The following is a 27,047-nucleotide window of genomic DNA, read 5'->3' on the forward strand; positions in this document are numbered from 1 at the left end:
TTTATCACGATGTGACATTTAAGGCCATTTGAGTGGAGTTTAAATCATTTCACTATGGCGTCTTTGGCACGTTGTCATGTTTTAGGCGGCGGAAATGTTTTAAATGGTAATGTATATTTTTCTTTCCCCCCAATTTCACTTTCCATTCTGTTAGTATTCTCTCATATATCCTTTTATTGAATACAAAATCTGAATACAACAAAATTAAATGGAACAATCAAAATACATCGAAAATACTGGCATGGAATGCTCAACACGCACAAAAAAAAAAATTATAAACATAAAATAAAAAAACGAATATACTTTTAACCAACCAACTCCAGGTCCTTTATGACATTACGCTTCAATACGAGTCCCTTTAGTGGGGAAAGAGCACAGGCATCAGCAATGTATTTGGTTTTGTTTATTTGATGGTTTATTTCAGTATAAAAATCCTACAGGTACACATTGTATACATTTCAAAAGATGGTTAAATTAACCTAATTGACACCCTCAGTGGCTAACTTCAGTTATTTTCATCCTGTAAATTTGAATGTCATTGTGTAAATAATCCAGTTTTAATTGATGACACATTAAAACCATTCCAGTGTTTTCATAATTTAATTATTTGTCTCATTAAGCACTGCAAACCGTTTTGGTTTTGTCCTGTTTTTGCACCTAGCTTGAGATTTTAACTATCAACCACAGTGGAAAGTGAATGCGACTGATTCAGGTCAGTGAATTGATGCTTTGCATATTTATGTAAATAACAGCTATAAACCACACTATTTACAAAATCTCTTCAACAACAAAACTTGTTTATTGCAACCAGAAAGATACACATCACTATTAACAACAATTGCTCTATAGAAAAAGAAAACGGGATAAAGCAAGTAGAGGAAGAGGAAGCAGCAGTCAGGCGCAGTAAGCATATTCACAGAAGCCGAACAGTCTTTCCTGTGACAGTCAGATAATCTTCATCAGCAAGTGCTCTGAGGGCCTCATCAAACATGTCCTTAGTAATGGCCTGAAATTGGAGGAAAACAATTTAAGTTGAGATTTATCGTTGGAGTATCTTATGTTATTAGTATTAAAATTATTTTTTAAAAAGCATACCGCTTCTGACTGGCCACGAATATCATCAAATAACTGCTGGTACTTCATAGCTGGTGTCTTGCCCTTTGATTGAATGAGTTTCTTCAGGGCCTGAGCCACTTCCTCCTTGCGCTTGCGTGCTGTAGCACTCATACCTGTACAGAAACAACCAATCAAAACCATCAGACTCTATGACATTCACAGGTTGACAGTAGCATCGACTTCCATAGTATTTTTTCCTACTATGGAAGTCACTGGCTGTGTCAAATGTCTGGTTATCAACATTATTCAAAACATCATCTTTTGTGTTCAACAGAATAAAGGAACTCGTACAAGTTTGGAACAACTTGAGGGCGAGTAAATGGTGAACTATCCCTTTAAGGTATGATTGGTGAAGAGCACTGATTATAAAATTGTTTTAAATGAAAAGTGAAACAGTATTTCATCTAATTTATATAATTACATTATCAATGTATTATTACTATTTTATACAACAGTTCTTTTTGGTTCTTGAATCTAATTGGCTGAGAGTCGTGTGAAATTCTCCCAGTGACAGCACTCTAACCATTTCACAGATTGTCTCACTCCGCTTGCAACATTTCTCAAAGAGTGTCATGGCGGACAAGCAAACCTCCAAATCTTTTATAATGGCTATTGTTAATTTAAATATTGTTCAATAAATCATTTGGTATTGAGAAAGGGTCCGTCAGTAATTACAATAGTCGACTTCAGTGACAGTTACATTATTAAACCATAAGATGGCAGTAAAGACTGTCTTTATGAGTGACTGGTTGTAAACAAGGAAGTTGTTTTAGTGCCGTCTTTGTAAATCTTTTATAAGGACAAATATATCTTTTTTTCTCAGCGGACATTCAAACTGATTTTTTAATAGATATATTATGGACATCGATCTGTAGAATGAATGCTATATCAGACGCAGGTTATACACTCGTTTAGTCGATCTCTCTCATAATACTCTACATCAAACAATAAGCTTTAATGAAATGACTTCAATGTTCCTTCGTTACCAATTCTTAAGTGACGTTTTAGAATTAGTAACAGAGGCTTGGTCACAATTGTTAAACTGTCAACTTGTGATTTGCATCTGTGGCGGAATGAAGTAGTTCTGCACAAGAGTATTTACTCCCTTGTGCCGTTGAACTGTTGTATAAACGTTGTATATAGTATATCAGCACGCGGAGATTACCTATGGCCGAATCACAGCCGGGCTGATATACAGCCATATCGCACTGCTACTCGTGTGATATTGCTAATTTATGAATTACATTTTAATATTAATATTTTTCCCATTGAGCCATATTAGTGGACTGCACAAGCGTTCATGCCTGTACAGAAACCACCAAATCAAACCATCAGACTGTAATTAGCATATGACATCAACAGGTACTAGTTAAGGGATAGTTGGTCAAATTAAATTGAGGAAGAGCACTGATTATGAAAAATAAAAAGTCATTTAAGTAATAACAATAACATTTTATTTATAGAATTACCATTTTACTTTTATTTTAATTTGAATAATACCTCCCCCCATTAGAGATCTGCACAAGCATTCAGACATGTACAGAAACAACCAATCAAAACCATCAGACTCTTTGTAATTTGCATGCAATATGCAGGTATTAGCTAAGGGATAATTGGTCAAATCGAGCAACAGTACTGATTGTCATTTTAAAAACAATCATCACCATGAAATCAAAATGGACTTGATTTTTTATAATAGAATGTTGCAGTGCTTGTTATAAATGATTTATCCATGCACATCATGGGCTCAACCTGGGCTGCGTTTTCCAAAAGCATCGCAAGGCTAAAGTTGATCATCAAGAGCATTGGTGGCAATTGTTCTACGATCAATTTAGGCTTACGATGCTTTTAGGAAACGCAGCCCTGACCAGTACTGACAGTCATACCTGTGGTGAGGATGGAGATATCCACGAATCCTGTCCTGGGATCAGTGGCGGACTGTTTCAGGGCCTCTCTGTGTAGTCTCTTGGCTTCCTCCACGTCGATGGTTTCGACTTTGCTTGAGAAACGTACTTTAGCGTGCGCTTCTGCCAGTCTGATGAGAGACTCCAGCTGACGGGGGTACGCGGACACCATACCTCTACCGCTGCCGATCTTACGCATGTCTACATAGGCCTGCACAGGTCAAAATTCAAAATGGCAAACATGAAATATTACATATAACACTATACTACTAAAGATGCCTTGATCTATATTGTGTTTATATACCTCAATAAGGGCCTGACTAGCTTCCTCGTTGAGTCGGGGATGTACAGATGTACGAGCATAGGCGATGTAGTCTTTCAGCACGGCCATGTCCAGATGCTCCTCTTCAACCTGCTCTTCACTCTGATAATACAGAGACACCAGGTGGTGCGCCAGACGCCTGTCATACGCCTCGTCCTGAGGGTCCAGCATCAGGAAGATCAAATCAAACCTAAGATCAAGAGATTTTTCAGAGAAACACTTAGATGAAGCTACAAAAAGCTAATAAATAAATAAAACAGTATTTAAAGTTCTGTTGAATTTGAAATTTTTGTCAAATGTTCAGATGAAGATCATTATAGTCAACAAAAATCTTAATTTAATAAATGTTTTGAATTACAGCGGTCAAATCCATTATTCACGATTAAATCGCATCCAAAATAAAAGTTTGTGTTTACATGTGTGTGTACTGTGAGTGTGTATTTATATATACATAATTATACATTCATGTATATATTTAAGAAATATTTGCATATATATAAAATGTATATTAATAAATATAAATATTTTATGTATAAATAAAAATTCTTAAAATATACATGCATGTGTGTATTTATATATGCATAATTATACACAGGAAACGCATATGTAAACAAACTTTGATTAATTGATTTGACAGCACTATTGAATGAATGTTTCTAGTGTTACTATGTACAAGTCATGAATCTTTTTTGTTTTGTTTTTAAAACAAGTAAATTCTTCTGAAAGGACTTTTCTGATGATGCAACAAAAATAATTTATCTAATTATCAAAAGTGACAGTAAAGGCATTTATAATGTTACAGTTTTATTTCAAATAAATGCAGATCTTTTGAACATTATATTCAAAGAATACTGGGGGAAAATGTACCATGGGTTTTACAAAAATAAGGATCACAACGGTTTTCAACATAGATAATCATAAATGTTTCTTGAGCAGCAAATCAGCATATTAGAATGATTTCTGAAGGATCATGTGACACTGAAGATTGAAGAAAAATTCAGCTTTGATCACAAATGTACATTTTAAAATATATTAAAATAGTTAATTTACATTGTATTCATATTTCGCAATTTTACAATATCTTTGATCAAATAAATGCAGCCTTGGTGAGTATAGGGGACTTCTTTCAAAAACATAATTTTGAATTTAGCTCACAATCAAATCTAATCTTGATGGATACATTTCTCTCCCTATATTACTTCCCACTCAATTGTCGGTTTGTCTCAGAAATACATTATGGACAGTAACTGTTGTAAATACGGTCATGTTTCGTTTGTACCTGGACAGAAGTGTGTGAGGCAGCTGAATGTTTTCTATAGTCGTTTTTTTAGGGTTCCACTGAGACTCCACCGGATTGGCTGCTGCGAGGACGGATGTCCGAGCATTAAGTTGGCAAATGATCCCAGCCTATGACACACAAAAACATAATTATCTGTCCTAACAAAATCATTCATTCAATGAGTTATTGTTCATGCATCGCCCTCACCTTGGCAATAGAGAGTGTTTGCTGCTCCATGACTTCATGCAGCACAGATCTCGTGCTGTCACTCATCTTATCAAACTCGTCGATGCAGCAGATGCCGTTGTCACTGAGCACGAGTGCTCCTGTCTGCAGAACCAGCTGCCGGGTTTCCGGGTCCTTCATCACGTAGGCTGTGAGGCCGACGGCACTGGATCCTTTCCCGGATGTGTACTGCCCGCGAGGAACGAGGTTAAACACGTACTGGAGCAGCTGGGATTTACTGGTACCCGGATCACCGCAAAGCAGGATGTTGATCTCTGCGCGGAAGTTCCCGCGGCCCGTCTGAGTGAAGTCTTTACGTGTCCCACCGAATAACTGCAACAGGATGCCCTGAAAAAAATGCCTACCATCAACTCACATCCTGAGAAACATGTAATTATATCTGTTGTTAGGAAATAAAGACCAGGCAGTCTTAACCAGAACCATTAAAACTCACTTTCTTGATGTCCTCGTGTTCATAGATGCTGGGTGCCAGGGCAGAGGACAGGCGTTCGTAGACGTCCGGTTTTGCGGCTAGTTCTTTGAGCATGGCGACTCGTTCTTTGGTGAAGAGTCTCTGCTCGCCGTCCTCGTCCACTCCATGAAGACGCTTCTCATCGGTCTTGCGGAAGTGAATGGCATCAATGTGGGTCTTGTACACGGACTTCACCTGACTCTGTCGTGGGTTCAGACGCATAGGGGCGGCTCTGTAAATGCCTGAGGAGAATAACAGACATGATTAGTCTTCTCAAAATACCAGTTCTCATAATACAAAAGGTTTAGGTTCAGTAGTTTCACTTTAATGGCAATTAAAAGGTTAATAGTCCGTTATTGAAATGCCTTATTTTCAAAAATGTTACCTCTAAGTCCAGCTCTTTGGACAACAAGACAGTTGCAAAATCAGTAAAGATGGAACTAGAAACATTGCAAATGATTAAAACAGAATCCAAAATGTAACAATGAAGAAACTGATCCACACAGTACGGTGAGCTGTGATTCAAGCAAGGAGTCCATTTCTTTCAGAGAGTTACAGAAGCACAAGGAACACTGTTGTTTACTTGCTACTCGCAATATCCTGTCATTGCCACAGTAACCTCGGACAAAACATGATAAAATCTTGCAGTGTGGCAATTGAAAGCCAGCTCATATGCACACCGTCGTTCATCTTGAAATCATATGATTCGATTAGTGTTTTCTGATTGGTTTCTGTGGAATTAAGAGGATTTTGCTGACTGGGGTTTAGCGGTTTCTGCCAACAAACCGGTATTTCTGAATGTGCTGACGCTGGGATTTAGTGGATTTGAAGCTAAAGTATTTGATTAACGTATACTTTGTACGAAGAGCATTCGATCAATATCGTCATCTCATTCTTGACGGATGTGGTGTTTAGCGGTAGGGATGGAACGATTACCGGTTTCACGATAAACCACGATAAAATGTACTGACGGTTAGTAATATCGTTTAAAAATGAATTATCATTAAAACCGGGCGTGATTATCACGGTTTTGAAAACTTGCGGTAAATCCTGTCCAGTCAGCATCAGTCTGGTGCAGGCACAGCGGGCAACGCTGCTTTTGAATGAGAAGAAATGGCAGAAGGCAGTGACAGCACTCGGGGGATTGTTCAGCCTTCTAAAGGGACCAAATCTGAGGTGTGGTCATTTTCTGGCTTCTACAAAAGTCCCGAGGGAAACTTAAACGAAGATGGTCACCCTGTCTGCAGAACACTCCAGAAGAAAGTCGCTGTAATAGGGGGAAACGCGTCAAATCTGTGAACACAAGGCAAGTGGACTTTGACCTCAAAACCAAAACTACGTCTGGTATTAATACCACTCACACTCGCCACTTTGAACTTATTATAGTCTTCTCAAAAGCCATCTGTTATAACCAACCACACGTGTCTCTAATAATCAGAGGCGTTCAGATGAGCTGGAGTTTTGTTCAGAGCGCGCTCTCTCACCGAAATCTGCGTTCAAAACATGCGATGTACGCAGGAGATTCAATCATCATACAGTGGTTGACCGGTTTTGTTCTATTTCAGCAGCGAAAATAGTTTCAAACAAACACAGCAGAACAATAGTGTATCTGATATGACTGGCATAAAGTTGGCTTTACATTTGAGATTCGCAAATTTAGGGACCGTCTCTAAAGTTACATACAAGATTGGTATACACGTTTCTAACTTCAATAGCATTTGAAGAGAATGACTTATAGTCATAAAACTGAATGTAAAGTGTTCATCTAGGTGTCAGGTATGATCCACACCTTTTGATATTTAATCAAATAAACTGTTAAATCATATGAAAATATGGATGCATTATTTCAGTAGGATACTGTTTGGGCTCGTACACAAAATATGCTAGATATAAATGTGTCATAGCTGATGATGAGAATATGGATTGAGAATATAATTACAGAGATAATATTAGAGATTATATTTACACCAAATTATTAATATTTATGTGTTATGCGTTGCTATTGACGACCATTATAAGGAAGGAAATGCCACAGAATAGAATCTATCTTAAAGTGCATAGAGCTGCTGGATTTATTTGTTGTTTGTTTATTTTCAAATATAAAACTTGTTGAAATGTTTTAATTGTGTGCATCTGTTCTTTTTGAACACATTCGTCTCATTGGAACAAAACCGTGATAATATTGATAACCGTGATAATTTGGGTCACTATAATAGTGATGTGAAATTTCCATACCGTTTCATCCCTATTTAGCGGCTTTTGCATATATAGGCCAAGTCACCACCTCAAACTCGTTGTGCTCCTCAAACCATTCCTGAACCATTTTTGCTTTGTGTCAGGCGCATTATCTGCTGAAAGAGGACACAGCCAACAGGGAATACCGTTTCCATGAAAGGCTGTACATGGTCTGCAACAACAGCTTTAGTAGGTGGTACGTGTCAAAGTAACATCCACATGGATGGCAGGACCCAAGGTTTCCCAGCAGAACATTGCCCAAAGCATCACTGCCTCCGCCGGCTTGCCTTCTTCCCATAGTGCACCTGGTGCCATGTGTTCCCCAGGTAAGCGACGCACACACACCCGGCCATCCACGTGATGTAAAAGAAAACGTGATTCATCAGACCAGGCCACCTTCTTCCACTGCTCCGTGGTCCAGTTCTGATGCTCACGTGCCACTGTTAGCACTTTCTGCGGTGGACAGGGGTCAGCATGGGCACCCTGACTGGTATGCGGCTATGCCGCCCCATACACAACAAATTGCGATGCACTGTGTTTTCTGACACCTTTCTATCAGAACCAGCATTAACTTCTTAAATTCTTTCAGCTACAGTAGCTCGTCTGTTTGATCGGAAAACACAGGCCAGCCTTTACTCCCCACGTGTATCAATGAGCCTTGGCCGCCCATGACCCTGTCGCCGCTTCAACACTGTTCCATCCTTGGACCACTTTTCCCACCCACTAACAGATGCCATGATTAAGAGATATTCACTTCACCTGTCACCGGTCATAATGTTATGCCTGATCGGTGTATACATGTTTGGAAAATTACTATTTTTAGAAGTCTCTTATGCTCATCAAGCCTGCATTTATTTATCAAAAATACAGAAAAAAAAAGTAATATTTTTTCCTTCCTACTATGGAAGTCAATGGCTGCCGTCAACTGTTTGATTACCAACATTCTTCAAAATATCTTCTTTTGTGTTCAACAGAAGAAAGAAACTCTTTCTTTAGGTTTAGAACAACTAGAGGGTGAGTAAATGACAACATTTTCATTTTTGGGTGAACTATCTATCCCTTTAACAATACTGTTATATAAGACCACATAACAAAGCTTAAATGACAACAGGTCGTACCAGTGATGTTTATTCTGTCTCCAGGTTGCACTTTGTCCACTAGGTCATTGTGAGCGTAGACGACTGTGGTGTGGGGCGTCTGACCCGCTGGCATGTCCTCCGGAGATTCCTGCAGTTTTATCTATCAGATACACACACAAAAAAACAGAAAATTCCCCATTAATGTTTGCTTTGATAATTTGTCTCAAGGTTTGGTCAACTAGTAAACAAATGCCATTACAAAAGAAACCCTTTCTTAACAAGCATGATAAGATGCAAAAAACAAAACACCTCGGCAGTAGTATTTAGTTAAGTTGATATATGAAAAAAGGACAGGATTCATGGATATCTCCATCCTCTCCACAGATATATTAAAAAAACAACTACTCACCATTTGTTTGTCAGAAAAGGCAGAACGGTTGTGCACCAGCGCCAAGCTGTGGGTGGTGTTGCAGTTGCGGCAGACGGCAGGTTCAGCGATGCGTCCGCGGTCCACCTCCACACGCGTGTTAAACGCACACACCTGACAGCGGAAAAACGCCTCCTGCATCTCCGGGATCAGCTGAGAGGTGCGGATCACCATCCCACTGATCGTGATGAGCTGGTCAATATCTGAGAGGAAACGAGAGGCGACGGTGTGACGGGTGCTGATGATATTATCAATAAACATCGTGCAACTTGCTGGGTTTCTTACCTTCGGGGTTGAGTGCGCGCATGTTTCTGGTTTTCAGGGCGCTGTAGGGACGCACCTGAATCTGATGCTCCAACACAGAGTCTGGGAAACGATCAAAGAAGAGCTCATTGACGGACATATCGAAAGTGGGGATGACTTCCTGTAAGGATAAGACAAAGACTTTCAGTAACTGGTCAGTTTAAGTGAAAATACAAGAAACTTAATGCTTTCAAAGAAGTGTCATGCTCACCAAGGGTGCATTTATTTGATCAATAATGCAGTAAAAAAAAAATCTAGATTTTATTTCAACATCATTACTCCAGTCTTCAGTGTCACATGATCCTTCAGAAATCATTCTAATATGATGATTTGCTGCTCAAGACACATTTCTGATCATTATCAATATTGAAATGTGGAAACCTTTTTTTATTTGATAAATATAAAGTTTAAAAGAACAGTATCTATTTGAAATATGAATATTTTGTAACATTATAAATATATTTACTGTCACTTTTGATCCTTGCAGAGTAGAAACTAATTTTTATAATTTTTTGAAAATAGATCTTAGGGTGTTTTGTTTTGAAACAGGGATTTAAAGGGATAGTTCACCCAAAAACGAAAATGTGATGTTTTTCTGCTTACCCCCAAAGCAACCAAGATGTACGTGTCTTTGTTACTTCAGTAGAACACAAATTAAGATTTTTAACTCCAACCGTTGCAGTCTGTCAGTCGTATAATGCATGTGAATGGGGTCCAATTCTATTAGAGTAAAAAAAACATGCAGACAACTTCAAATTAAACCCTGCGGCTCATGGCGACACATTGATGTCTTAAGACATGAAACGATCGGTTTCTGCGAGAAACCGAACGGTATTTATGCTATTATTTCACCTCATATCAGACGAATGTCATCAGCTCTCCAGACACCCATAACTTCCTGCGAATAAGGTCAAAATACCAGCGTGATCATAGATATATACATAGATGCCTCTTTAGTGCCTGTGCGGATCGGTCGAATGAGGAATCTACGTATATATTTCTATGATCGCATGGGTATTTTGACCTTATTCGCAGGAAGTTATGGGTGTCTGGAGAGCTGATGACATTCGTCTGATATGACGTGAAATAATAGCATAAATACAGTTTGGTTTCTCACAGAAACCGATCGTTTCTTGTCTTAAGACATCAATGTGTCATCACGAGCCACAGGGTTTAATTTGAAGTTGCCTGTGAATGTTTTTTTTACTCTAATAGACCTAATTGGACCCCATTGACATGCATTATACGACTGACAGACTGCAATGGTTGGAGTTAAACATCTTCATTTGTGTTCTACTGAAGAAACAAAGACATCTAGATCTTGGATGCCCTGGGGGTAAGCAGAAAAATATAAAATTTTCGTTTTTGGGTGAACTATCCCTTTAAATTGTTACAATGTTGCTATTTCATCTTGGTTTGGTTCACTTTCATATTTCTGGTTTGTTGTTTTCTCACCACAAGCAAACGATCTCAGACCAATTGTATTTGTGTGGACCTGAGCATGATTGCCGTGTTTACAGCACTGGAAAAAAATATAGCTGCAAGCAGCAATACCGGGGCCAAGCGCAAAGAAAAAGACAAGACATGCCAAAATATGCTGGCAATGTCAGATCAACTGCAGCAATGAGCAATTAAAGACCTATTAAGGTGATTTCAGGCAAAATAGCTGTAAAATGATAAAAACAGTCAATAAATAATGATGTAATGATTTATCACTTTCAACCAATAGGTGGCACAGTTACGAAATTGATGTGGTGTGGTCAGAATAAGGGAACAATGACACATGCAAAGATTGGTGTCAATATATCAAAGCAGGGTGTCAATATAGAGTCAATATGTCATTGCAGAGACATAGCCATAAGAGGCCTTTTCATTATAAGTATGGACCACATGGCTGTTTTGAAACCTTTTAAGTAGCTTAAAGGCATGGTGCTGATGGCACATACCAAGTTTCATAATGATACAACAATTCATTTGTAAAGCAGAGCATTTTACATCATAATACTGCATTGTAGTCAATGGGAATTTCCTGTTTTGTTCAATTATAGCGCCACCAAGTGGCACAATCCTACCATTTTTTGAATGTGTCCTCGGAGTGAGCCCTTACATGTTTGTGTCAATTTCGGTGAAAATATCTCTTAGTTTTGGAGTTATAGACATTTATATGAAAAAACACATGAAAAATGACTGACACCTGACTTTGATTGGATTTTACTCCCCCTTTATCAATATTTTGACATTTGGGCATTAGCATATAGCTATCGACCTATGTTTTCGAACTTCTGACGCTGGTTTCGTCTCAATGGGAGTAGCGGTTTCGAAGATATCAGCTAATGTTTTTTAAGCGCTAAATTGCAACGCTGCACAGACAATATGCCGAAACCTGGCAAATCTGGTATCGTTGGACTCGGCAAGGATTCAGGAGACAAAAAAAGTGACTCCCATGAAAATAAGTCAATCTTACCCAAAGTTATAAGCATTTGGGGAAAAAAAAAAAATCCACTAGGTGGCGCTGTTTCGAAACTTCTCAGGCTCCTTCAGGGCACCGTGCTGATGACCCAAACCGAGTTTCGTAACAATCCGTTCATGTGTTCATAAAATACAGCATTTTAGCACATAATTCAGAATGGCCGACAGCCAAAATGGCCGATATGGTAAAATTGAATATCAGACGACTCGGCATGACGTTCTGAATCTAACGAGACCACTTTTATGATTTTTGGACAAACGGTTCAAAAGTTAAGCAAAAACAGCCATTTTTTGTATCTCTGGACCAGTAGGTGGCGCTGTGCCGCAACACTGCATGTTGCCTCATGTCCCAAGTTTGGTTTGAATATGATAAAGCCTTGCGGAGATATTGCCTTAAGTGTGTTTTTGCAACTGCTACGTAAAATTTGTTTGCGCGTTTATCGCAAATGATTTGACGAATCAACTTGATTTGCAAGATTTTTTGTCAGCATGGTCTGAAGATGATCTGGTTCAATTTTCGTGCAAATCGGATGAACCGTCTAGGACGAGTTCGCAAAAGTAGGTTTTTTGGAAAATTCTAAATGGCGGGAACATTTTTATGACGGAAAATGACGTCATAGAGTGCAATCGAATCGTCTTGAGCCAAGGAATCATAGGAAAAGGAATTGTTTCTAGCCCTTATGGTTCAAAACTTATTCACATAAACATGAGTCAAATTTTGGACTGATGGTGGCGCTAGAGGGATAGAGTTAGAGACTCCAAATTTGCTATGGTGACTTCTCAGACTGGCCTCTATGAGTGTGCCAAATTTCACAACTTTTTACCATACGGTTCTATGGGCTGCCATAGACTTTGTGGCGGAAGAAGAAGATGAATAATAATAAGAACGGGAACGGTTTCGCACCTTCGGTGCTTGGCCCCTAATTAAGAGACCACTTAACATGATTTATCGTAATTTTTTCACCAGGTTCCGAATCAAACGCTCCAAATGCCAGGTGTGAAAATGCACGTACTGAGCTGAATCTCTTGAATGGTAGTGTCAACTCATTTATATTGTAACAGATTTATTTCCAGATGTCACCTGAAGCAGCAGTTGGTCTTACCTGCGGATAACAGATCAGCTGGCGGTAGAGATCAGCGTCGAAAGTCTGAATATGACTGCAGTTCACATTCAGTACCGGCTCTCCAACAACACTGATCTGAGAACACAAACAAATCCTCAATATTAATACACAAGAACTGGATATTAAGGCTTTTGCATGACCAAACATGAACTACATCAGATCCGAGCAACTGATTGGTTGAACGAACTACCCCTTTTGTGCCGTTCTAATCAGTTCGTCACTTCTCACCTCATCCAGTTTCTGCATATAAAGAGGCTCATTCAGATCCAGACCAGCATTCTCGTCCTCTCTGGAGTTGGGGTCTGTGAAATGCTGAAGGAAACGCTGAGGAAAAAAAAAAAAGAAACATGGATTCAACCAAAGGTCATTTAGCCATGGACAAGACAAGCTTTTGGTCAGTCATCTGTGTTTGGGTGTAGTAACACAGACTTCAGCCACACCTGAAACTTCTCCTTGCAGGTTCCCACATTGACGTCAGTCCCCCAGATCACCAGCCTCTGTCCCGCCGGCTGCTCGTTGCCGGCCGCTGCGTCTCCAGACGGCTGAAAGTCACCAGATACACACACACACACACACACACACAAAGAATGAACCAATCATTTACATGGATGTGATTTTTCTGCATTTCTATGGATTAGTGTTATTTTAGCATCATTTTAAATTAACGTTTATTTTTATATATTCAGTTTTTAACTTAAATTTTGAATTAAGTAATTGTTATTTTTATTATTATTTTTAAATATTAAAATTTAATTTAGGTTTAATAAATTTTTTATTAAGTGCTTAAAATTAAACATTTAATTTTTACTTTCCATGGCAACGTTTCTCATTTTAGTTTAATTTATATATTTTACTTTAGCTACTTTTTCCAATGAACAAAAAGGTTTTTAATAGTTTTAGCTAACGATAATAATCCCAGATATGTATTTCTGCATTTTCAACCTGAAATATGACACAGTAGAAAAGTAATACTGCAAAATGTATATATTTCTTTACTGATTTGTTTAATTTTTGTTGTTTAATTAAATTTTTCAGAATTTCTCATTAACAAAACACACACAAAAAAAGCCCTAACAGTAAAATATGAACACATATAAGACCATAAATATCTATGAGGTTATGGATTTCAAATGTAATCAATAAAAATAAAAAAATGAAATGGGAAATAAGGACTTTTACCCACCGGCTCTGAGTGCATGTCGACCTGCGGAGCTTTCCGCACAGATCCCAGGTCGGCCCGCTGCCGCGCCGGGGTCCCGCGTATGCCGCTGCGGGGCGTTCCTTCCACCCTGGAGCTGGGGGTGCCGTACATCAGAGGAGAACTTGCGTCGATCTCACTCTGCAGGACTGGATGAAACAAATCCTAATGTTTAAAAACCTTCCCCAATTCAAAAACATAAGCTTAATTGAAGGGATAGTTCACCCAAAAATGAAAATTCTGTCATCATTTACTCACCCTCAAGTTGTTCCAAACCTGTATGAGTTTCTTTGTTCTGCTGAACACTATAGAAGATATTTAGAAGAATGTTTGTAACCAAGCAGAGAGAGCAACCATTTACAACCACCATAGTAGGGAAAAAAATACTATGGTAGTCAATAGTTGCTCTCTCTGCTTTCTTACAAACATCCTTCACTCTGTGTTCAGCAGAACAAAGAAACTCATACAGGTTTGGAACAACTTGAGGGTGAGTAAATGATGACAGAGTTTTCATTTTTGGGTGAACTATCCCTTTAATGTCAATGCAAATAAGATGATATGAGCCGCACCAGAGCGTGGAGCCATGGGGCTGGAGAACAGCGACGCGTCGTGAGCCGCTGTGTCCATGGCTGGAGATGTGGGCATGGGCTGAAGCTCTGTGGACGTGTCATGGGCTCTGGACCGCTGTGACGGCGGGGAGAGGGGGTCCTCGCTCGCGGCTGAAAACACACAAACCTGGTTAATAACTGTCAAACACAAACCTGATGAGAAAATACTAAGAATGCCAGAGTATAATGAATGTAACTCACGGGTTGGAGGGTCTCTCTTACGGCTCTGAGATGATGGAGAAGACATCTTGACTCAAAACTGAAAGGTAACATTTTAGAATTAGTGAACTGGAACCAAAATGATTGATTAATTATCAATGATTGATAAAATTTCTAAACCATTAAATATTACATTATATAAACAATTTAACTTGTAAAATCTAATTCGCATGTTTGGGTAATACTTTATTTCTCAGTGTCTGTTACATGATACATGTACTTACCATAGTAATAACAGTACATTTTGCATAATTGTTTGCAACTAACCCTCAACCAAACCATAATCCTAACCCTGAAGTACATAAATGTTGTTAATTAATATTACTCAGTACTTGAATATATATTTAAACTGTAACAATGTCACCTAAAAAATAAAGTGTATGTTTATTTTTCATACACAAATTACTTTAGCATATATGATATTTATCCTATATGTGAATGACTTATGACCAAGTTATTATTTAATATTATTCGTATATGACATCAGGCCTATGATTTATTTTTTCAAAAAGGAAATACATTAGATAATCACATCACTGTAATACATATTAGAAAAATATCAATGCATCACAAAAGAAAATAATATCACTCACTTTGCCAGCAGACTCTAAAATTATTATGTTTGCATGAGACTCGCAGGGAATAATGCAAACACAAACCGTGTAAAACAACACAAATGAACAGAACTAAGATGAATTATGTAAACACATTTGGGAAAGTGTGTTTTAATAAGGAGCTTTGAAGGATCACCAGTAACTTTGTAACAGTGAATGAGAGCAACAGCACGCGGCGGCACCCATAACAATGACACTACCGAGACTAGAATACAAAATAGCCATTATTTTAAACTATAACGCACTATGTCAACGTCCGGTTGATCAATATCTTTATAGGTCATCGTGATTACGTTTACTTTTTTTAAAAAACGGTAAGTTTATAATGCAACAAAGCACTTACCGTTCGCACTGCTTCCCTTCCGATGTGAATGGTGGCGCGAAACTGTCTGTGACGTAACTTTCGCGGGGAAATTTTGACCAATCAAGAACACGCTCCTCACTATCAGTCGAGAGGGGGAGAAGTGCGATACGTGGGTACATAAATCGTATAAAACTCGTTATTTCTTAGATTACACAATGCAATTGAAATTATACAAGTTTAAAATGACAATAAACTCTCTGTCAGACGTTCTTAATTGCAGATTGACAATTATGGGATGGGCGACATAAAAAAATCTCATCAACTGTTTGGTACAGTCCGACTTTTTCGCGGGAAAGAACATCAACACAGACAAAATGGAGGCAATTCCTCTGAAATCCACTAGATGTCTATGTGGTTGACAAGATGAAGTGCCATAATAATGGACCAATGTATGTAGTGTGATAATGCATGTAGAAACATACATGTCTGTATGTTCCTTAGAAAATGATGAATGACTTTTTGGACACATTAATGAAGAGTCAAATGCAACATACATAATATATATATATATTTTGCTATCATTGTGGGGACATAATGGTTTTGACACTGTACAAACTCTATATTCTTCCCCCTTACACTAAACCTATCACACAAAACTTTCTGCAATATTACATTTTCAAAAAAACTCATTCTGTATAATTGATATGCTTGTTTCCTCATGGGGACCTCAATTTGGACCCTACGGTGACATGAGTCCTGAACACACACACACACACACACACACACACACACACACACACACACACACACACACACACACACACACACACACACACACACACACACACACACACACACACACACACACACACACACACACAATTTAGGTCCCCACAGTGAAACGAGTCCTTAACACACACACACACACACACACACACACACACACACAAACTCACACTCAATTTAGGTCTCCACTGTGACAAGTCCTGAACACACACACGCACACATTTATATATACACATACACACACACACACACACACACACACACACACACACACACACACACACACACACACACACACACACAACTCACACTCAATTTAGGTCCCCACGGTTACACGAGTCCTGAACACACACACACACACACACACACACACACACACACACACACACACACACACACACACACACACACACACACACACACACACACACACACACTCAATTTAGGTCCCCACAGTGAAACGAGTCCTTAACACACACACACACACAAACTCACACACAAACTCACACTCAATTTAGGTCCCCACGGTTACACGAGTCCTTAACACACACACACACACACACACACACACACACACACACACACACACACACACACAAACTCACACTCAATTTAGGTCCCCACGGTTACACGAGTCCTGAACACACACACAAACACACACTCAATTTAGGTCCCCACGGTGACACAAGTCCTGAACACACACGCACACACACATATACACATATATATATATATATATATATATATATACATACACACACACACACACACACACACACACACACACACACACACACACACACACACACACACACATACACACACATACACACACAAACTCACTTAATTTAGGTCCCCACGGTGACACAAGTCCTGAACACACACACACAAACTCACACTCAATTTAGGTCCCCACGGTGACACAAGTCCTGAACACACACACATATATACACATACATACATATATACATACATACATACACACACACATACACAAGTCCTGAACACACACACACACACACACACACACACACACACAAACTCACACTCAATTTAGGTCCCCACGGTGACACAAGTCCTGAACACACACACACACACACACACACATATATATACACACACACACACACACACACACACACACACACACACACACACACACACACACACACACAATGCAAACATATATACACGTACATACATGCACACACACATACACAAATATGTACATACATATATGTACATTCTTTATCTTGATTTCCCTTGCTTTAATATTTCAATGAATTATTATATTTTGGAATATTCTCTTTGTACTGCATTTATATGCTCAATGTGCTTCTAAAATAAAAAAAAATAAAAACATCCAGATGAAAAGAACAGATGTAGTAACAGCTCACAGCAGAAACTACTACTATACTACTTCGCTACGTCCATGTCTGACACATACAACAGCTAATAATAACAACAATAAGAAATATGAACGAGCCAAATATAACATTTCATTTATATATTTAGGTATGTTTGTAATGGCGCAGTAAATGAATTCTGATCACTGATCCTTTTTTTGCGCACACACACATACATATTCAAACATGTCCTACAACAGAAAGTTTTTTAATTAGTTTCCAATGTTTTTATGCGTATTGATTTATGTACGCTGGTAGTGGCGCATTAAATATTGTTCCCTTCCACACATGCACACGCATTCAAACTTGTCCTACAACTCGAACTTCTGACAGCTCTTCAAGTTGCTCTTCTCGTGTGCTGGTAGGCGTTCATGCACACCCGACTCTCCTCAAATAGGAGCACGGGCGGAACATGTGACTGACACTGGACATTCACTGGCTTCTGGAAGGGGGCGGGGATGCTGTGACGCAGGCCGCGCGCTAGTACTTATGCGAGAGGACGGCGGAGTTTCGATAGAGAGCTACGAGGACTTTAACACCTGTTCGATAGACAGCCAGACTTTTGGAGATACGCGCTGGTTGCGCGAAACTAGGGTGTGATTGCACGAATCGGTCTCGGGTTTTTTTGGACTGCCGGGGGACTCAGAAGGGAGCTGCTGATTTTGGTACCATCTGAGAGAGTTTCGCTACGTCCATGTCTGACATATACAACCTGGACTCGCAGTGCGTAACGCCACCATGCAACATGAGCTGGGCCATGGAGCCTGCCAACTTCTATGATAATAAAGTGATGCCGGGGGATGCAAAACCCGGGGGCGAGCATGGCATGGCCCAGGACAACAACAACAACAATAACAGTAGCAGCATGATGGAGCTCAGTAACGCGCCTGCCATCTACGACGACGAGAGCGCAATCGACTTCAGCACCTACATCGAGTCCATGTCCACAGTCCCGCTGGAGATCTGCAACGACGAGCTCTTCGCCGACTTGTTCAACAACACCATGAAGCAAGAAAAGCCTGAGTTTTACATGCCAGGCATCGGCGGCTTTGCGCAAAAGAGCTCGGAGAGGCTGCAGCACCAGGATGGGGGGTTTGGCAAGGGCGCGTTTTGCGCACCGATCAAGAGGGAGGCGGACTGGAGCGACAGCGACCAGTCCTCGTCCCTACCATCTCAGATCGAGACGTGCGCGCAGACGTCCGTGAGCCTCATGCACACGGGACAACCGACACCTCCCACCACGCCTGAGCCAGAACCCGTTTCCCACAGGAGGCCGGGGAAGGAAAAGGGCAAAAAGACAGTGGACAGACACAGCCACGAGTATCGCCAGCGGCGCGAGAGGAACAACATCGCCGTGCGTAAAAGCAGGGACAAGGCGAAGCAGCGCAACCTGGAGATGCAGCAGAAGATGATGGAGCTGAACGCGGAGAACGACCGCCTGCACAAGACGATCGATCAGCTGACGCGAGAACTCGGCAGCCTCAGAAACTTCTTCAAACAGAGGCCAGAACTTTCGTTTGGGACACGCGCGGCTGTTGACAGTCGGTGACGCGCGTCAGCGAGCGCAAAAAACCCTGCCAAAACATACCTCAGTGAACTTGAATTACTATGTTCTTCTGTAGCAGACGTGCGTTGAGTTACACATCGGATGATGGACTTTTGGCACCGCATGGTGTCGTGATTATTTTTGTGAATGTTTTTGTATTCTAAATTATTACAGAAAAAAGCTTCATATATGTTTTTATGGTACTTGTTTTATAATTCCCCAAACTTCGTATTAATGCCAGAGCATGTTTGAAATTGTACAGTGTGTACAAATGTATAATAAAACGACGAAAATTTAAAAAAACCTCCATGTGAACGCGCATGTGTGCAGGGGGGCGGGTCTGAGGGGGCGTGGTCTTTTGAAAACTCCAGCTGTCAATCAGTTCAACGAAGACAGTTAGCGTCAAATGCATGCAAATGCAATGAATAGCGCTTTTTGGATTTATGGGCAAAGCAATGTTCGCTGTAAACATTAAAGAGACACTTTTATGTTTTGTTATACCACATATAATTCGCTGTCAGACATTTCGAAGCTGCTGTTAAATTGAAGTTGGTAAATAACTACCACAAAGGTAAACGTTTAAGTTTCATATACCAAAACAATAGCATTCACAGGTAAAGAAGCATACTTAACGTATTAGTAAATTGCTTAAAATATCTATAAGTTGTTGTTTAACTTTAAAGTCATGTTGTCAAGTAAAAAAATTTTACCACTTAGATCACAAAACAATTTAGAACCAATTCCCTGGCATACATAATCAATAATAATCTTTAGACATAATACAAATGTTAATAGAGCATATTATGTTTCACAGTTGTAGTGTGATGATTGCTAGTAGGTATAAACCTGTCAACTCAATTTTGCATATCAGTTATCAAACTTCAAAATAATCCATTGAAATGGTTGTGAAAATGACATAGGTTGATATTTAATGAAAACGACCAGTTATTTGTTGGCATAACAGGTTTTATTCATAGTGACTGTAGGTATTCGTTTGTCATTTAGAGCAACAAGGCAGATCCGAACTTGTTGAAACTTTTTTCTTTCTTTTTTTGTTCAAATAATTTAACGTAAACCACTATAATGCGGCTAGAAGCAACTTTTGGCAATTGATTGACAGCAACAAATGTGTCTGGAGATCACATGAGCATCTTTCATACGAATATTAACGGAAGGGTCCAGATTGATCATCCAAAAAGTAATTTGGTTCAGTTCAGTAAAGTTATTCTGGCACTCTGCCCTTTTGCTTTGTTTATTTACATACATTTGGAAAGAAATACAAGAGAAAACAATAACATAAGGTTGCTAGTCAGCGCAGGTCAAAGGATAACTCCTCCAAACCCATCCAAACACTGTGACTTCTGTTCACCACATGGACGAAGGTGCTGAGAGGACCGATCTCCGACCCGAGAACATTTTCCACACTGTAACCCTGATTACACAAATAAACAAACAAACAATTAACTGTCAATCAAAAACAGAAACAGAGTGTCTTCTGTCCAGTCCAGAATCTTACCTCAGAACACCTTGTCGAGTTCAAGAGAGACGTAATGGTCTTTTGCTGCAACTGAAACATGCACATGAATGCATTAATATCATAATTTGATTCCCACAATGTGGCAGGAATACTGTATGAAACATTAACATGTTCTGTGAACCTACAGACGCCTCCGGAAATCATTAAGACACTGAATGCCTCAGGAAATCAACCCTGTCTGACCTTGTCTAATCAAGCATTGTGAGAAATTTGCACTGGACAGCATTAGACAAAACAAAATAAGGCATCATTTATGTAAATGCAGTGCTTCTTTTACACGAGGACAGTTGTATCAATCAAACGCATTATAAAAATAGCTTCGTATTAAGTACATTAGTATTCATTTAGACTTTATTAAACAAGTGAAGATATCAATAAAAGGCAATCTGTCATTTAAGAGCAGAATATATAAACTTTCCCTTTCATGCATCAGTTACTCAGTGGTCCAAAATAGTAGTAGTTTATTCCAGTTCTGTGGGTGTGTGAAACACATTTCTGATAACGGATGAGAGGTATCTTGTTAAATCTGTTCCACAATATGCAGCCCCTCCGCTATCGCTGAAATTTCCAGGAAATAAAACGGAATGGAGATAAACTCTAGATGACACACTCGTGCACGAGAGATTAGATCACGCTAGCTTCACTTTCTTCAGTGTTTAAGTTCATCCTTTAACGTAATTTGAAATGTAGACACAGATGTCTTAGAGTTTGTTTTTAAGGAAAGTAGAATTACAATCTCACGAAACCTGTCATGAAGAGGTCGGTGTCAAATACACCCACACACACAAATAATATTTTTACATAAAATGAACTATTGATTTTTTTTTACAATTTTCAAGATAATTAAACAAACAAACCAAACCCGTAAGACCTTTGTTCATCTTCTGAACACAAATAAAAATATATTTTTGATGAAATTGAAGAGCTCTGTGACCCCTCCATAGACAGCAATGTAATTAACACTTTCAAGGTCCAGAAAGGTAGTAAAGATATCAGTAAAATAGTCCATGTGCTTCCAGTGGTTCAACCTTCATTTTATGAAGCGATGAGAATACTTTTTGAGCGCAAAAAACAAACAAAAATAAGGACTTTATTCAACAATTTCTTCACGTCTGTGTCAGTCTCCTACGCTGTTGACGTAGTAAATACAGTCCAGCGCTTCTGAGTTACGTCAGAGCTACACCAGAGCGCCGGCTTACCATTGGCCGATGCTGATGCGTGTGAAGCTGACTCCGGAGCTGACCAAAGTAAACTGCATAGGAAACTGACAGATGTGAAGAGATTGTTGAATAAATCGTTATTTACTTTAATCTACTTTTCGAAACCACTGGAGTCACATGGACTATTTTAACGGTGTCTTTCCTACCTTTCTGGACCTTGACAGTGTTAATTAAATTGCTGTCTATGGAGGGGTCAGAGAGCTCTCGGATGGATCTCCAGTGTTAATTTCGTTAACGAATAATTTGTGTCATAATTTTCGTCAACAACCTTTTTTCACTGATGATAACGAGACGATAAATAAAAAAAAATTTGTGTTGGATGACAAAAACTATGACGAAAATGTACTGTCATTTTCGTCAACAAATATAAACAAGACGAAAATGTTAGGGAGGGACGATTAGGGAAGAGATCCATTCAGAACTGATATCCTTTGTAACAGATGCGCACATTTGATTTGAACGTGCTGATCTAACCGCTGGAAAACACGGAGCTGTTGCGCTTCTACAGGCTCACGCATCCCCAACACAGCGCTCCAGAGCGGCTCACAATCAATGAATAGCGCACATTTATGCCAGGCAATTATTTATGAACTAATGCTGATGAATAATGACAATGTTTAAGATGTTTATATAGTAATATGTTTTAGACGGTTGTAACAATGCATATTTTATCTCCCTCATCTGAACTTGAAGCATTCTGCGACTGCAATAGTAAGGCGCAGACATTTCAAAATAAGAGCCCTGGTGTATTTCGAGCTTGTTTATAATTAAAAGTCACGCATTATATATTCGTTTTTGCTTACACAATAAACTATATTTAATTTAATTCCCATTTAATTCATTGTCAGGAGGAAAGACCAGTATTTGACACATATTCAATAAAGTATCAGGGTTATAATAGTCAACTAAAACCATAAAAAAAAAACTTCATTACTTGAAATTAAATAAATGTTAACTGAAATTAAAAAATAAAACTAAAGGTAACTCCCAGATAACTAAAACAGAAATACAAAGTTATAAAAACTATATAGATGTTTTTAAAAAACAAACAAAAAAGTGAATTGAGCTCTCTTTTGAGTATTTTTAATGTCAAAAACAAAATGATGCCAAAATGTCAGTTCAAGTGTCAGTCGGTTATGTAATGCTTAAATGCTTAATGTATTACAATTTAACTAAACTCATTAGATTTTAGGAGACTAAATCTACTGTAGATTTAGTCCACTAAAATCTTATGAAATTAAGACTAAAACTAAAAACAATTTAGGTGACTAAAATATGACTAAAACTAAATGGCATTTTAGTCAAAAGACTATGACTAAAACTAAATCAAAATATGCTGTCAAAATGAACACTGCAGATTTCATCAAGAATATCTCTGAAGATGAACGAAGGTCTTACGGGTTTGGAACAACATAACATTTTAATTTTTGGGTGAACTAACCCTTTAACTATTAAAAATTGTAAAGTATTTGTACACTCACCGGCCCCTTTATTAGGCCGGCCACACACGAAGATTTTAAGCCTGATTTTGAGCCAGATTTGCACCAAGCGATCAGGGAGCGTGACCCGATTCAAGGCTTGACGCAAATGTCTTTTTGTCCAAAAACTCCTCAATTGTGTGGTGTTATTACGATTACTTTACTGCTCCCGATTGCATCAGAGCCCACATGATCCCAAATCGACTCTTGATCGGACTGCCTCTGATGTGATACCCGCGATAGCCAATGAGAGCAAGCAAGCTTCACCAACCAGATGTTGCGTGCTTCTAGAGCTGAAACATGACCGCCACAAACATGCCACGAAAGTGGATCACCCATATTCTTTTTTCTCCTTAGTTTAAAGGTGTCATGAACTGGCTTTTTTTCATACTGTTGTCTGACGTTGACTTAAGACATTCGTGTGGTTTTTACATTCAAAAACATCATAATGAATAAGTAAAAGGCTACTTTATGCCTTGATTTTGAGGCTCTCTGAAAAACGCTTGGTTTTGATGGGCGTGTCGCACTGAAGACTTGGAAGTAAACACCCACGGCTAGGATTGGATAAGATTAGCATATTTAACGAGCTTCAGCTCCCCTGTCAGTACATGTGGGGAATTGTTTTGAAAGCGTCTGGGGAAACGTTCACAGGGCTCGAAATATATCTTTATCAAACAAACACAATGATTCATCTCTCATCCACCCGCGATTAATTGGAATGTTATTTCTGAATTACTTGGCTCACCCGATCATCAGTGAATATAACCGCGAACCGTACACACACACGCACGCACGCAATCAATAGATATCAAACAATCTGTAACAATGCAATACTAACATATAAAAAACGATGTTTTACTCACATAAGTGTGTTGCACCGTTCCTGTCGGATCCAATATAGAAGGCACAGCATTGTGTTTTAATTTCAATATGTTTGCAAATCCAGTCTCGACCTCTATCTTGTTTACAATCGATTCCGCGGTGAAATGAAGCGAACAAACGCAATGTCTTACACGCGAAACCGGCATCGTTTAGCTCCACGAGTCAGTGGGCAGGCTTGAGGCGGTGCTTCGGCGTCCTATTACGTCAGTGGTCGACATATTCTGAGATCGATCGTTTGCTGGGCCTAGTGTCTATAAAAGCTTTTCTTTGACTAACAAGGATGTTTTCAGCTCTGAAACTTACAGGATATTTTTATATCACGATGAACTTTTATATACCAAAGGCTCAAAGGAAAGTTGATTTCTCAATTCATCACCCCTTTAACAAAACTCACGTCAGGAGAACCAGCTGACAACACTGATCGTCCTCCATTTGTTTTTCCTCTCAGGTCACGTTTGATCTCGCGAGTCTCCGTGAGATCTCATCTCACTGTGGAAATGTTACTAATCGACAGGTGTGGGGTTTCACCATCCCTTTATGACCACAGTGTACACATCTTCTGATGGCTTCTTCCAGCAGGACAACGCACCATGTCACAAAGCTCAACTCATCTCAAACATGACAGCGAGTTCAGTAAACTCAAATGGCCTCCACATTTACAATCTCAATCCAATAGAGTAGCTTTGGGGTGTGCTGTAAAGGGAGATTCACATCATGGATGTGCAGCAGACACATCTGCAGCAACTGCGTGATGCTATCATGTCAATCTCAGACAAATGTTTCCTGCACCTTGTAAATGGGCTCCAACTAGCAAGGTGAACCTAATAAAGCCACCGGTGAGTGAGTGAATATGATAATAGTGTAACAAAATAAGCATGTTAAACATGACTTTTTGTGACATCCATCGTGGGAATAAACGTTTTCTTCACAAAGCATCTCACCTTGACTTTGACAGTACAGTGGCTCAGTGAGGAGCAGCTCAGAAACACCTCCAGCTGCATCTTTGTTGTCGGTTCCTCCATCACTGCTCCACATGCTAAACAGAGGAATCCTTTCCTAAAACAGATGCAACTTTTATTGTTGTTGTTAAAATGTGTGTTGAGTCTTTTTCAGTGTGAGAGCTCAAAGGCACCATGATTCATCACTTCGGCTTAACTCTTACACTGGAATGTGAAAACAATTTAGCCGTGCGGTGGGTTGTGATTAAACTCAAAGTAATGGAGAAATCTTACACATTAACTCTGAACAGGCACAGGTCAACAACCTTATGGACCGTATAAGACGAACGCATGCATCCGGCATTCCATGATATCGATATGCAAGAGCTCGCATCCCATTTTACATCCATAATCTGACATGTTACTGAGTGAAACAAGACATTTAATGTATGGGACTTTAAGAGTTGAAAGAGTTATTTCACATGCACATAGATTAGCCAATTACAACCAATCACAATAGAGCTCATTTTAATACATAAGTTGTAGAAGCATTTTTTGAGAAGTGTTTAAAATCGCCTTCAAAAAAAAGAGAAAAAAGATGTATCCATGCACATCATAATTTTTTGTTTAATTCATGTGCCTCATAATCTTTATCTTAGTGCTACTGGTCGATCTATAGATCGACCAATAGCAAACCACAACCGTTCAATCACTTCCACCTGGGCAATATCAGGTCCTTTTCCAGGTCGAGAAGCCATTTCACTCGGATATATGGAAGAAAAGACAATCGTAACTTAAACAATCTTAAGGGTCAAAGAGAAGGGTGAAAAATGGTCATGTCAAGTGTTTTTTTTGTGGCTTCGGGAACAAAATTAAATTCCACAAACGTATCCCCTAAAATGCACTCTGGAATAACTCAATTTTAACTTCTTAGTAAAGAAAGCATTTGGGACTCAATAAACACTTCATTTTATTAGATGACGCAGGAAGGAATCTGCAGCTGTGACGATGCCGTAATAATGTCTGTAGGCATTTCTACACAACATTGGTACTGAAATTCTTCCTTGCAGTGATTAACACGTCTAAAAACACGTTCCAAAAGTTTTTTGTTTTTTTTAAGAAGAGATGCCACACACTCACAAAAGGTTCTTTATAGTGGAAAAAATTCTTTAGATTACTGAAATGTTGCTCACACTATGGAAAAAAAAAAGTTCTTTTAAGAAATGTTCACTGAAAGGTTCTTTGGGGAACCAAGAATGGTTACTGCAGAAAACCCAAATGGAACCTTCACTTTAAAGTGTAGATGAACCATTTTTGTAACATTAAGGTGAACATTTATTAAAAGAACAACATTTT

At 39.1% G+C, this 27,047-nt stretch overlaps 3 protein-coding genes across 4 annotated transcripts in view; 1 reads left to right on the plus strand and 2 right to left on the minus strand.

Moving 5' to 3' along the window:
• Window positions 1-152: 152 nt before the first annotated feature.
• On the minus strand, window positions 153-15,990 carry mcm4 (minichromosome maintenance complex component 4). 2 transcript variants are annotated; one of them, XM_079805732.1, is made up of 17 exons: window positions 15,938-15,990; window positions 14,963-15,020; window positions 14,723-14,872; window positions 14,139-14,302; window positions 13,396-13,497; window positions 13,184-13,279; window positions 12,935-13,030; window positions 9,345-9,483; window positions 9,042-9,262; window positions 8,672-8,792; window positions 5,301-5,560; window positions 4,829-5,194; window positions 4,622-4,749; window positions 3,325-3,532; window positions 3,003-3,231; window positions 1,096-1,229; window positions 153-1,006 (listed from the first exon to the last, which is right to left on the minus strand). In XM_079805732.1, exons 2-17 carry the CDS (start codon window positions 15,006-15,008, stop codon window positions 914-916), a joined length of 2,553 nt encoding a protein of 850 aa, XP_079661858.1. In that variant the 5' UTR covers window positions 15,009-15,020; window positions 15,938-15,990; the 3' UTR covers window positions 153-913. The 2 variants fall into 2 exon arrangements, with proteins under 2 accessions (XP_079661858.1, XP_079661859.1); XM_079805733.1 differs by having other exon boundaries at window positions 15,574-15,963.
• Window positions 15,991-18,516: 2,526 nt separating this feature from the next.
• cebpd (CCAAT enhancer binding protein delta) lies at window positions 18,517-20,134 on the plus strand. Its single transcript, XM_079806204.1, has one exon. It carries the CDS (start codon window positions 18,785-18,787, stop codon window positions 19,637-19,639), a length of 855 nt encoding a protein of 284 aa, XP_079662330.1. The 5' UTR covers window positions 18,517-18,784; the 3' UTR covers window positions 19,640-20,134.
• Window positions 20,135-20,590: 456 nt separating this feature from the next.
• spidr (scaffold protein involved in DNA repair) overlaps window positions 20,591-27,047 on the minus strand; it is a 78,952-nt gene continuing 72,495 nt past the window's right edge. Inside the window, exons 17-19 of the mRNA XM_079806205.1 lie at window positions 25,695-25,809; window positions 21,153-21,203; window positions 20,591-21,068 (exon numbers count right to left, since the gene is read on the minus strand). Of these exons, the coding sequence (XP_079662331.1) occupies window positions 20,946-21,068; window positions 21,153-21,203; window positions 25,695-25,809 (289 nt within the window). The 3' untranslated portion in view covers window positions 20,591-20,945. The remainder of the gene's footprint in view (window positions 21,069-21,152; window positions 21,204-25,694; window positions 25,810-27,047) is intronic.

Source organism: Gobio gobio (assembly GCF_949357685.1).
Source record: "Gobio gobio genome assembly, chromosome: 23".
In the NCBI taxonomy this organism is placed as follows: Eukaryota; Metazoa; Chordata; class Actinopteri; order Cypriniformes; family Gobionidae; genus Gobio; species Gobio gobio.